The following is a 14,002-nucleotide window of genomic DNA, read 5'->3' on the forward strand; positions in this document are numbered from 1 at the left end:
TGAAAAAAAATGTACTTCCCTTTTCCCCCTTTTTTTGTTGAGGTGGGGTATTTATGGGTGTGGAACACTTGCATATACTGTAGGACTGTTGTGTGGGTTAATTTCGCTGTATTGCTTCCCCAACATCAATGTCTGTCAATGTCTCTGTCTCTGTTTCCGTCTGCATCTTTATCTCTGTCTCTTTGTCTCTGTAATTCCCCCCTTCATTCCCCACCCTACTTGGCTGAGTAGGGTAGGGGAGATTTATTTGGAGATGAAAGTTATGTAAATATGTGTATATAATATCAATACATTTTTAATTTGAAAAAAAAAGCCAAAGAGACTGGGACACATGAACTCAAAGATTCTTTTCCAGATCTCATGTGCTAGTTATTTGATGTTAAAATAAAGTCAATGAGCTTCTCCTATGAACAGCACAGGCCCAAGAGTGTCTCAAATCCATTAAGATGAGATACCTGAGGTCTCCACCTGGCTTACCATGGCTGGTAAAAATCTCCCAGATTTCTCCTACACCATACTAATAGAGGCTACACAGAGATACTGTGGGAGGGAGAGCCATTGACTCTTACTCTGAGCACTCAGTAGGGGAGTAGCGAGAATTGCAGTAGATGCCAGAGACAAAAGTAGAGTCTTAATTTATCTTGTGCTTGATTGGGAGAGATAAAGAAAATTTTGTTTCGAGACTGAGTGGGGGACTGGAGCTGTGGAAAGTAAGGAAGCCCTCATTCTCACAACTTCACCTCACCACTTGCCCTGCCCAACACACACAGGCTGAATACAAGTGGTGCCACATGGTATGAGTTGAGAAGGGGAATGTCTCTGAAAAAAAGATAGAACAATTGTACACTTGATTATTTAGCAAAAAAGGAGTGAAGTGAGGAAGCTCAAGGCTTTCTGAACTTTTTGGTCATGGTGACTCATCTGCCTGTGTTTTTAATTTAAGAAATCAGCACTTGTTCTGGATTTGATCATCTTAAGAACTTCTTGGGAGTTTTGTTGCCTCTTCGGAGCATCGAGAAGCTGTGACTTGTCCAGGGTATGACAAGTATGAGTCAGAAGGAAGGACTTGAGCCCAAGTCTTCCTGACTCCAAGGCCAACACCAAGCTGCCTCTCTTGCCCCCAGGAGTCCAAAATCTTCCACTTAGCATTTAAAGCCTTCTACAATCAGGATGTTTATTACTTTTCCTGTCTCTCTTCATACTCTTTCCCTTCTTGCAGTCTCCTTTCCAGGCAAACTGGCCTTCTGGTTGTGCATCAAACAAAACATTCCATTTCTTGCCTCAGTGATTTATACAAGCTGTCCCCCTTACCTAGCATGCATTCCCTCTTCACTTCACACTCCTAAATTCACCATCTGCTTTCAAAGCACAGTTCAGATATAGCCTACACAAAGCATTTTTGATTCCCTCAGCTATTGTCATTATCTCCTTCTTGAAATTATTTTGTATTTACTTACTTGAGTAAGATATGTACTCTTCCAATAGAAGATAAACTCCTTGAGGCAGGGCTGTAGTTTTTGTCTTGAACAGGGTAGGCACTTAATAAATGTTTATTTAAGTGAACTTAAGGACCAAACTTTATCTTTGTATCTTCTCCAGGACTAACAAAATGTAGATATTTAATAAATTCTGAAAGTTAAATGAAGGGGTGGTGGAGCCAATATGGAGGAGAAAAGACAGTGACTCCCCTGAGCTCTCCCTAGAATCCCTCTGAACACCTTTAAATAATGACATAAAACAATTGCTGGAGTGGCAGAACCTACAAAAGGTGGGAGTGAAATAATTTTCCAGGCAAAGACAACTTAGAAACTCAGCAGGAAAGGTCTGTCACACCTGAGTGAGAGTCGAGCACAGTCCACTGCAGATCTCACCAGCACAGACCTAGGCCCAGCAAACAAGGAGTAGGCCTTGGGAGTCACTGAATCATCATCAGCAGCAGCTGCTTCCAGAGCTCTCAATCCACAGATGGTAAGGGAGTTGAACAACTGATCAGAAGGAGATTATAGGAGTCTCTTTGTTGGCACTGGGAGCAGAACTCTATTCCTTTGCCCATATTCAGATCTGGGTTGCAGGCCTGGGTGGCAGTCCCAGGGCAAGGCAGAGAATTAGCATAGCAGAACTTGTAGCTTCAGTAAAGCAGGAACCCATGTCACAGTTCCAGAAGAGAAAAGAGTGCTTGTGGTCACTCACAGACCAGAGCACAGGCCAGGAAGTAGTATATGTGTCTCTCCTTAGATCATACCACCTTGGAAGAACTGAAAAGTTACAGGTCCCTAGAAGTAGCTCTGAAAACAGCTGCCCAAAACCTTGGAAGTTTGGGAGAGTGTGCCCTCCACCCTGCAAGCAAAGCCCCACTTTAACAAAGAGTTAAAAGCTAAGAAATAGACTGGAAAATGAGCAAAGAACAGGAAAAAAAAATTTCCTATGTTAGAAAGTTACTGTGGTGATGAGGAAGATCAAAACACACACTCAGAAGAAGATAACAAAGTCAAAGCTCCAACATGCAAAGCCTCCAAGAAAAATATGAATTGGTTGCATGCCATGAAAGAAATCAAAATGAATTTTGAAAATCAAATAAGAGAGTTAGAGGAAAATTGGGAAGAGAAATGAGAGTGATGCAAGAAAATCATAAAAAAAAAAGAGTCAACAGCTTGGTAAAGGAGACACAAAAATACTGAAGAAAATAACACCTTTAAACATAGAATAGGCCAAATAGTAAAAGAAGTACAAATTGGCCAAATGGAAAAAGAGGAACAAAAATTCACTGAAGACAAAAAAAAAACCTCCTTAAAAGTAGAATGGGCCAAATAGAAAAGGATGTCCAAAAACTACTGAAGAAAATAATTCCTTAAAAATTAGAATGGAGCAAATGGAAGCCAGTGACTTTATGAGAAATCAAGAAACAATAAAACAAAACCAAAGGAATGGGGAAAAAAAGAAGACAATGTGAAATATCTCTTTGGGAAAATGACTGACCTGGAAAATAGCTCCAGGTGAGATAATTTTAAAAGTATTGGATTACCTGAAAGCCATGATCAAAAAAAGAGTCTAGACATCATCTTTCAAGAAATTGTCAAGAAAACTGCCTTGATATTATAGAACCAGAGGGTAAAATAGAAACTGAAAGAATCCAGGGATCTCTTCCTGAAAGAGATCCCAAAATGAAAACTCCCATGAATATTACAGCCAGATTCTATAGCACCCAGGTCAAGGAGAAAATATTACAAGCAGCCAGAAATAAACAATTCAAGTTATCATGGAGCCACCATCAGGATAACACAAGATTTAGCAGCTTCTACATTAAAGCATCAGAGGGCTTGGAATATGATATTCCAGAGGGCAAAGGAGCCAGGATTACAACCAAGAATCACCTGCCAAGCAAAACTGAGTATAATCCTTCAGGGGAAAAAAATGGATATTCAATGAAATAGAGGACTTTAAGCATTCTAGAGGAAAAGACCAGAGCTCAATAGAAAATTTGACTTGCAGATACAAGATTAAAGACAAGCATAAAAAGGTAAACAGGAAAGGGAAATCATAAGGGACTTAAGAATGTTAAAGTGTTTACATTCTACATGGGAAGATGATACTTGTAACTCATAAGAACTTTCTCATTAGTGGGGTAGTTAGGAGTATAAATATACAGAGGGCACAGATATAAGTTGACTAAGAAGGGATGACATCTTTAAAAAATAAAATTAAGGGGTGAAAGAGGAATGTGCTGGAAGAAAGGGAAAGGGAGAGGTAGAATGGGGTAAATTATCTCACACAAAAGAGGCAAGAAAATGTTTTTGTAGTGGAGGGGGAGGGGGGGGGACTTTACTCTCATCAGAATTGGACCAAAGAGAGAATAACATACATACTTAATTGGGTATAGAAATCTGTCTTACCCTTCAGGAAAGTAGTAAGGGAAGGGAATAAGAGAAGGGGTGGTGATAGAAGGGAGGGCAAATTGGGTGAGGGGGTAGTCAGAAGCAAAATACTTTTGAGGAGGGACAGGGTAAAAAGAGAGAATAGCGTAAATGGGGGGAGGGGAATAGGATGGAGGGAAATACAGTTAGCAATAGTAACTGTGAAAAGAATTTTGAAGCAAGTTTCTCTGATAAAGTCCTCATTTCTCAAACATAGAGAACTGAGTCAAATTTATAAAAGAGCCATTCCCAATTGATAAATGATCAAAAGATATGAACAATTTTCAGATGAAGTCATCAAAACTATCATACAGCCATATGAAAAAATGCTCTAATTCACTATTGATTGGAGAATGCAAATTAAAATAATTCTGAGGTACTATCACTCAGACCTATTAGATAGGCTAATAGGACAGAAAAGGAAAATGAGAAATGTTGGGGGAGACGTGGGAAAAATGAGACATTAATGCATTGTTGGTGGAGTTGTGAACTGATTCAACCATTCTGTAGAGCATTTTAGAACTATGGCCAAAGGGCTATAAAACCATGCATGCCCTTTTACGTAGCAATACCATTATTAGGTCTGTATCTCAAGAGAGATTAAAAAAAACAAATAGAAAAGGACCTATATATACAAAAATATTCATAGCAGCTCTTTTCTGGTGGCAAAGAATTGTAAATTAAGGGGGATGCCCATCAATTGAAGGATGGCTGAACAAATTGTGCTATGTGAATGTGATGGAATATTATTGTGCTATAAGAAATTATGAGCAAGATACTCTCAGGAAAACCTGGAAAGACTTGCATGGGCTGATGCAAAGTGAAATGTACTGTGTACAAAGCAAAGGCAATATTGTAAGATGACCAACTGTGAACAACTAAGTTATTCTCAGCAATACATGGATTCAAGACAACTCTGAAGGAATTATGATGAAAAATGCTATCCATCCCCAGAGAAATAACTGATGGTGTCTGCAGACAGATTGAAGCATACTTTTTTTACTTTCTTTATTTTTTCTTGAGGCTTTTTTGGTCTGTTTTCTTTCACAACATGACTAATACAGAAATGTTTTGCATGACTACACACATATAACATATATCAAATTGCTAGCCTTCTCAAAGAGGGGTATGGGGTGGGGAGAGAGGAAGAGAGAGAATTTGGAACTCAAAGTTTTAAGAATGAGTTAAAATTGTTTTTACATGTAATCGGGAAAAATGAAATACTAAATAAATTTTTTTTTAAAAAACGAATGCTGAGTAAAAATGAATGCAAAGAGAAGTCTGATTTCTATGACTCTGTGTGCAAGAAAACCCTAACAAATAATTGAAATGTAAAAGATATGGAAATAATTTTAATGTTTATTATATAAATAAAGCAATTAGATGGCTCTATCCACTAATAGATCACTGGGACTGGAGTTAAGAGGCCCTCATTTCAAATCCATTCTCAGAATACTTATTATCTGTGTGACTCTGAGCAAGTCGTTTAACCTCTTTGCCTATAAGGTGGTTGCATGGATAGAGCACTGGTCTGCAGACAGGAAGACCTGAGTTCAAATTTGACCTCAGACATTTACTAGCTGTGTGATCCTACACAAGTCACTAAACCTCTGTTTGCCTTAATCCATTGGAGAAGGAAATGTAGCTACTCCAATATCTTTTGCCAAGAAAACACCATGGACCATAGTCCATGGGTTCATGAAAAGTAGGGGACACACACACACACACACACACACACACACACACACATATACACACACACTTATTGAGTCCAACTGCTGCATACTGGGAGGCTGCCAAAGTAAGAATGATAGAGACTGCTGTTTCAGGGCCTCGGAGAGAAGCAAGTTTATTTAAAAATTACCCCGGAACAACCGCTAAGCGAGGTTTAACTGAAGGCAAAGCAAGTATGTAGAACTGAGCCTTTTGAAGTTGCTCCAGGGAAGGCGGAGGGTAGGTACTCCTTTGTTGGGACTCAGTCTTCCAACTTTCTAGAAAGCCTTCTAAGTTTATGGAGAATATCGAAATCTACAAAAGAAAAGAGCAGTCTAAGAAAACTCCATAGGACTAACAGCCAAATGCCATTCCTTATGCCATCCCAGTTCTCATCCAAAATCCCAAAAGTGCTACAAAGAACCAGCTTTCATTTAACTCAGACAAGCTCTTCTTACTGCCTGCCAGGAGCTAGTCATTTTCCTTTCATGGGATTTGAAAACATCACCTTCGTTAAATCTACGGACTACTGCATATATCAGTGTCGGTATCGTGCTAAGAATTCCTCTTCCTACTTGGGCTTATCTTGTATATATCTTATTTGTTCAAAGTTGTTTGAATGTTGTCTCCCTCATTAGATTGTGAGCTCCCCAAGGGCAGAGCTTTTTGCATTTGGTATGGGGTGGTGGGGCAATCTCAGCCCTGAGCATCATGCTTAGCTCAGAGTAGGTGGTTGACCGACCAGAGTAACTCATAAACAAGTGCCACAGGGCACGCCACTGCTCTGAAGCTTGCCTCTCTCCGCCATTCCCCACTCTAATCCCTCCATTACAATAAGAGAACCCTGGTTTCTAACAGAGCACGGCGTCCCTAACCGCAGCTCTTCGTCCTTCAGTTAGATAGCGGTTCCTCTGTGGGCTATCCGTCTTTATGGATCCTCCCACCCCCACTATGAAGTTTTCCACTGGTCATTGGGGGAAAGCGGACAAAACCAAGGAAGCTGATTTAGAAAAGCTGCACCTACTTCCCTTCTTCTCGGCTTTACAAACGGTGTCGGCTCTACTACAGACCTCTTTCCACGACTTTGAGAAGAGCATAGAATCTATCCGCCCACTGTGCACAGCTATGGAAGGAAGAGGCAAGGCAGGGAAAACCGGTTCTGGGAAAGCCTAGTTAGTATTTCTACAGTGAAGAGGTCGTGGGACAGACAGTGAAAGGAAATTTTCGGTGAGGACTTTAGTCTACCAAAGTAAAAGCGCTGCAATTTATAGTCTTAGAGCGCTGCCTGGAGGGCATGGAGAAGTTACTAGACTAGTAACTAGAAGTTACTAGAGCACGGTCACTGAGTCTTTCTTAAACGTTGCGTTTGAACCTAGGTCTTTTCGAAACAGGGTTCTCTATTCACTACTCCCCACAACCTCTAAAAAAAATCATCTGTCACATGGAATAGATTCTTAACATATTTATGCTCTGGCTGCACTCAATTCTGAATACACCTGACCTCAGTAGCCACAGAAGCAACCTGCGAGCATTCCACGGTAGCTACATTTTATAGTGGATAGAGTGTTGGACCTGAAGTCCGGGAAACTGTTGTTTGAATATGGCTTGAGACTCTTACAAACTATGTGACTATGGGCAAATCATAATAAAGTAAAATTAACTTCCCTCAGGTTGTTTTCTTATCTGTAAAACGGAGATAATTGCACCTACTTCCCTGGGTTTTTGTGAGAAACAAATGAGAAATCTATAAAGCGCTTTGCAAACCTTAAAGAGCGACATAAATGGTAGTTATTATTATACTTAATATATTAATATACTTAATATGTATTATACTTAATATATATTTAGTAAATGATGGTCCTAGGGAAGGGAAAAAGCAATGGCAGTCCTAACCAAAGAGGTTCTGTAAACACTTTTTTAAAAAATTTTGGACTCACCTGGAGGATCCTATTCTACATCCTGGGGGGTGGATTTCGTTCCTCCCTTCACCACCTCGCGCAGGTATGTGATCACGAGGTGGTGTCCCTGTTCCTCAGCTAGGTCCAAGGGGAGGCGACCCAGGGCGTCCTTGAGGTCCAGCCGTGCCCCTGCCCGGTGAAGCAGCATCAGAGTGTCCAGGAAGCCCTCCCGGGCAGCGTCGTGGACTGGTAGAGTGAGGGTTGTTGGGTCTGGAGTGTTGGGCTCTGCTCCGTGCTGCAGCAGGAGCTCTGCCACGCGCACACTGCCCATCATCATGACCTAGAGGACAAATGGCAGGGTTGGACACATTAACAAAGCAGCTTGGGAAAATTCCCACGATAAGGCTCAAGAAGTGAGGTTTATGTTCTATTTATCTCTGTATCCCAGCACCTAATACAGTATCTTATATACAAAAAGGTGCTTTGGGGAAAAAAAATTAAGTTGAATTTAATTTAAGGATGGGTGAGACACCGCACAACTCTTACGGGAGAAAGTTGGGAAAAGTCAGTACTACAATACGAAAAACGGCAAAGAGGGAGTGAATTTAAGCATAGATATATGCATGCATTTTTTGTTGTACATCAGACTAACTAATAGAGCGGGAAACGTATTTGCCTGAGGCGTTGTTTACAACTCAGAACAAAGATACTAGTTAATTTTAATTTTGATGTAACAATACTCTCTGAGTTGTCCAGGCAATATTAGGTAAGACGGCATGAATTAGTTCCAATTAGCCTTACTGAAGAGAATACACTTCGGTGAGATCACAGAACCACTAAAGTGGCAAAGAATTGCCCCCAAGATCTCATCACACTTACAGGAACTGGAAGGTGTAGGGCTCTTGAAAACAGATCAGACTACTGAGTCCTTGAGGAATCTAGATTCATGTAAATTGAATTAAATTCAGTTTAAAATTTAGTGAAAAGAACCACAGATTTGTAGTCAGAGAATCTGCATTTGAATCCAGGCTCAACTACTTACTACTCCTATAGTCTAAGATAATTCAAATTACTTTCTAGGGCTCCAATTTTCTTGTTAATAAATGGAATCCCAATCCTAGAGGACTTCTAAGTCCTAATGTGAAACTCCTTATCCCAAGGATGTTCAGCAATCCAGCCACTCAAATGATTTCAGGCCATGAAAAAGAAGTATGAAGCCAGAGTAGATGCAAGACTATTTGAAGGAATTTATTTTTTGGTTGTCAAATACATACATTATTGTATTATGCTGAATTTTACTGTATTGTACTGATATGTGGGTAATCCCATTTAAAATTGGCTTTAATTATTTTTTCAAAGAAAAAAATAACTTGTCATGACTTGCATATGAAAGTCTGGACTGTCAAATTCTTCTGTGGAACTTTTAAATAAAAATATAATGTCCCAGTCGTGAATTTATACATTTGAAAATAACTACATTTGTACAAGTGGCACTCATTTGGAAAATAGGGTGGCTTTTATAATAGAGGGTGGCTATTATAATGGAGGGTAGATATTAAAACTAATATTTTTTTAAAGTCTGAAAATGCTAAAATTTGAATAAATTTTTCATAAATAACAGGCTGCAAGATGAATTTTGGGATTTTGCTATATTCATGCAGCAGATGGCTGTTCAAGTTGTGAGCTCTGCACAGCTCATGTGTGTCTTGGTATCTAATTTTAAAAAAGGAAATCCTGAAACTTAAAAAGAAACCTAGCTTAATTTAGCTTTTATTATTTAGCTAGTTTGGATTATCTCAGGCATACATCTATTTCATAGACAGCAGAAATGATTATGATGCAGTAAGACTTGTAAACTGTCTTTAAAAATAATTTCCAGAGAAGTGCTTTGAATTATGGCCACATCAATGGAATAAATATATAACCTCCCAAAGTAATAAGTTTAAGGACAGTACTCATGGATTTTAGTTTGATGAGTTTCATTTACAAATCAGTTAGGTGGCATTTTAACTTCAACACTCATACACAGCTTACAAAACTAATAACCACAACAAAAATTAAGAGATTTGGGGACCGGATCATTAAATCCAACCCCCTTAATACTTTAATTTGCATATTTAAATACCAATTAAATCCCAAATGGTTTACAAATTATACTAAAGGAGTTGAATATTCATTGCAAATAGTAGTAAAGCTGTTGAAAATACTCATTTAGACATTCATTGGAAATAGTAAAATTATTGAACACATTAAGTTAAATTTTCTTCAATAATTCTAGATGGTAATCTAGGGGAACCTAATTAGATATTCAAGGGAAAAAATGCTACGTTGCGATTACGATCATTGTATTACCTCTCATTTAACTCTATGTAAAATATTTGATGTCGTGATTCAGTCACCTCACAAATGAGAGAGAAACAATACAATATTTGTTGGAAGTGTTTTTTAAAAACCTCGAAGTGTTTAAAAACAACTCAAAAGATACTTGCTTTCATTAACTTGTTTCCAACAACGTAGAAAGCAGCCAATTCTAACCTGCCCTACCTCGTCTGAATCCAAAAAGCTGACCACAGGGTTGTATCCAAGTTCTGGATGCCTTCGAGTTCTCTCCACTTTTCAAAAAGGTCATTTAAATATAGCCTTTTTGAAGACTGCATTTTAATCAATTATTTCAAAACACAATCCTAGTCACTTTCTGTTCTTCACTTTCCTTTTTTTCAAAAGCAATTTTTCAAAGTCTTCAAAAAACTTTTTTCTAAAAGAAACACGCCGTTTTGTTTCAGTGACATACTTAAAATATTAAAATACATAGACACATTTTAAAAATTCAACCATTTACTGGGACAAATAATTCATAAGTGGGAAATGACAACCATAAAATACTTTTGCAGACAATAGACACAGCTTCTATCTTAAAGGTGAACCGTTTATTACTTTCGAGGTCACATTTTGAGAAGGAACGAATATAACTATAGCATTTTATATCCGTCTTCCCCAATATCTGATTATCCATCCACCGCGAAACCAAAATATCTTCACCCCCCACCCCACTCCTGAGACCCACAATAAGCTAGGCATTGTTAATTTTCTCCCCGATGAACTGCATTTTTCTATCCTGTAGTGTTTTGGAGTCAGGGAAAAGAGGTTTCATTTGTGAGGGGGAGTCTTTGGTTTTTTTGTTTGTTTGTTTTTATTCTTTGTTTTCTTGGGCAGAAGCCAAAATAATTTCACACGAAATTAGTAAACTCTGAACTAACATAATCCTGGAATCCTGAAAGGGTAACAGTTTATCCCTAGATTTCAGGAAATGTAAGTGGAAGCAATTTAGTGCTTTTGTAGACTTGGAGATAGCTTCAATTATACATGCAGGGACACACACACACACACAATTATTACTTTCGAGGTCACATTTTGAAAAGGAAAGCATTTTCTCTGCCCCTCCCCCAATATCTGATCATTTACCATTGTCATCCATCTTGCAACTAAAATATCTTCATGCTGCCCCACCCCACACCTCAGATCCACAATAAATTAGGTTTTATAAGATAACTTTCATATTTATCATTGTTAATTTTCTCCCCTGTGAACTATATTTTTAAATCTTTTAGGTTTGGAATCGGGAAAAGATGTTTCATTTATATATATACGAATTATTCCATACATCATCATCTGCAATCCTTAACTATGTAGTTCATTATTTAGAGACATACACCACTCAATAACGAATGCATTTTTAAAAAAATTACCATTTCTTTAAACTTTTTTCCCCTGCGAATAATTCGAATCAATACTTCATTTTTCAAACCCTACGATGAATTCCCTTTTATAGGGAGCTCTGTAAAACTCCTTCCCCCCTCTCTTTCTCTCTCCCTTCCACCACCCTCATTCTCGAACATTTCCTTTTCCCTCTACCTGAATGGCGCTCCGGCCAAAGCGGTTCACGATATTGGGATCAGTGCCTGATTCAAGGAGCTCCCTTACTACCTCAGTCCGACCCATAGCAGCAGCTTCTGTTAGTCTTTCTACGGACGGTTTCATGCTTTTCTCTGAATTGTGCCTTCTGTGCATCCTGGTTTCTTTGCAGTACACTGCACCCTCACAACTCCCTCCGAATTAAATAAAGCCAGATTTCTCTCTCCCTCCAATTCCCCCTCCTCCTCCACCCCCGTTAACTTTTCAACCCCTCCTTCCTTCTTAACAGTCCCTTCTGATTTGCGGAACATAGCAACTCTTTCACCATTATTATTTTTTTTCTTTTGATCCTTTGCCTCCGGTCCTAAAAGGGGGAGGTGGGGGGCGGGACGGATCGGGGTTAGGCGGAGCGAAGCAGGGAGGAGGGAGGCGGGTGAGCCAGGATTGAAAGGGTGGAGATGGGGAAATTTGCCAGAAATGTAGGGCTTTGTTCCCTAGGTCACTAACTTTTCTTTCCTGGGTTTATATAGAAGCCAGCTACAGTGATAGCTTGTGAAATCTCACCCTTCATCCTCTTTCTATTCTACGAGTAAAATTCTACCTTGGCGACTAACTATAGAGGAACTTGGCAATGAGCAGGGTGAGTAGACCGCGTGACGGGAAGTAAGAAGCAAAAAGAGAATAACCGTTCCCCTTCGACATCCCCCTTCCCCCTTCTTCATTGCTTTCTATACAGAAAAATGCTTGGGCTCTGTGACTGTGTCAGAGCTCAATACCAACTGAGCTCAGCTCAGAGACAGTTACTGAACGGAAGTAATTCAGGTTCTCTACATACTGCTTATATCAACTTTATTACTTCGTCAGCACCCACTTCCCCATTAAATGGGAGTGCAACGTGATGTAGTGACCAGAGCTTTGATTTTGGGGACAGAAGACATGGATTTGAATCCTGGCTCTGCTATTTAATAATTGTGTTTAACTTTTCTGAGCATCAGCGTCCTCACCTGAAAGATGAGGGAATTAGACTAGCTAAGTTTTATGGTCCTTTTCCCAGAACTAAATCTTATGACCCTGTACAGACTTGAGAAAATGATATACATACATATACACATGTAAGCACAAGCATATATCTTGAAGGAACTGGGGCTATTTAACCTGATGAAAAGAAGATTTAAGAGGCATGAGACAGGGGCAGCTAGGTGGCTCACAGAATAGAGCACTGGCCCTGAAGTCAGGAGGACTTGAGTTCAAATCCAGCCTCAGACCAAACACTTGTCACTTACCAGCTGTGTGACTCTGGGCAAGTCACTCCCAATTACCTAGAAATTTTTTTTTAAAGAGGCATATGATAACAATCTTCAAGTTTTTGAAAGTTCTTATGTAGGAGATGGATTAGACTTGATTTGCTTAAACCCAGAGGGCAAACTGCAAGCAATGGGTCAAAGGAAGGTCCAGAAAGTCAATTCTAAACTTGATATAAGCAAAAGCTTAATATTTAGTGCTGTCCCAGGGTGAAATCAGTTGCCTTGGGAGCTGGGGGATCCCCTGAGTACATATCTTTCATTCATCAAGTATTAATTAAGATTACTATCCTAGGCACTGAGGAACACAATATATATTATTATATAATGTGCTGGCCCTCAAAGAGCTTATATGCTGATGGGGAGAGACATCATAGATGTACAGAAATGAATCAATATAAATATATAAAAAGTAAATGCGAAGTAATTTCAGAGAGGGCACTAACAAATGGTGGGGGAATCTGTAAAGGTATTGTGTAGGAGGTGGCATTTATATACTTCCCTATCTTCCCCCCAAAGAGAGTATACCAGAGTATAGTGTAGCCTAAATATATGAGTATTAGTAGAATTGGGTGTTCATGGAAAACCAGGTGGGGGGAATGGAAATGCTTTACAAATGTAGTATTATTCCATATGCGGGGGAATTGTAGTTACTTTGGAAAGTGTCGCTGGGTAACAATGATGATTGTATTTGTGTCCAGTCTAGAGTGAAACAGAGCTCTTAAAGTGAGACAGAAACTATTCTTGGGATAGGGTGGAGCATGAAAAATAGAGATGGAAAGAAAAAACTGTCATGGGACCTTAGTGGCCATCTAGTCAACCCATACATGAAAGGAATCCTCACTATAACATACCCCTCCCAAAAATGATTCTAATGCCTTTGCTTGAAGACCTCTAAAGAGAAGAGAAACTTCCACTGCTTGAGAATGTTCAATGCCTCTGAATAACTCTAATTATTAGGAAGTTTTACCTTCCATAAAGTTTTAATTTTCTATTTGGGATTTTCACTCCTAGTTTTACCCTGTGGGACCAAAGATATCAAGTCTAATCCTTTCTTCATGTAAAAATTAATCTTTCAGTTGGTCCTCACATGTCACAGACTCATGTCCCTTCACCATCCTGGCTGCTTTCCTCTGAGCATTTTCCAGGATTTAACACAATACTACAAATGAGATTAGTCGAACCACTAGCTCCCCTATTGCTGTAGGTATGCCCTTTTTACTTTTTTTTTTGTGGCAATCGGGGTTAAATGACTTGCCAGGATCAC

At 39.2% G+C, this 14,002-nt stretch overlaps 1 protein-coding gene across 1 annotated transcript; it reads right to left on the bottom strand.

Moving 5' to 3' along the window:
* Positions 1–5,734: 5,734 nt before the first annotated feature.
* On the bottom strand, positions 5,735–12,066 carry LOC110201193 (cyclin-dependent kinase inhibitor 2A-like). Its single transcript, XM_020976695.2, is given in 4 exon segments — positions 5,735–5,939; positions 7,562–7,862; positions 11,435–11,625; positions 11,628–12,066. Coding segments are annotated over 3 exon segments (600 nt in total). The 5' UTR covers positions 11,746–12,066; the 3' UTR covers positions 5,735–5,939; positions 7,562–7,571.
* Positions 12,067–14,002: the final 1,936 nt, after the last annotated feature.

Source organism: Phascolarctos cinereus, unplaced genomic scaffold (assembly GCF_003287225.1).
Source record: "Phascolarctos cinereus isolate Bilbo 61053 unplaced genomic scaffold, phaCin_HiC Scaffold_4;HRSCAF=312, whole genome shotgun sequence".
Classification (NCBI taxonomy): domain Eukaryota; kingdom Metazoa; phylum Chordata; class Mammalia; order Diprotodontia; family Phascolarctidae; genus Phascolarctos; species Phascolarctos cinereus.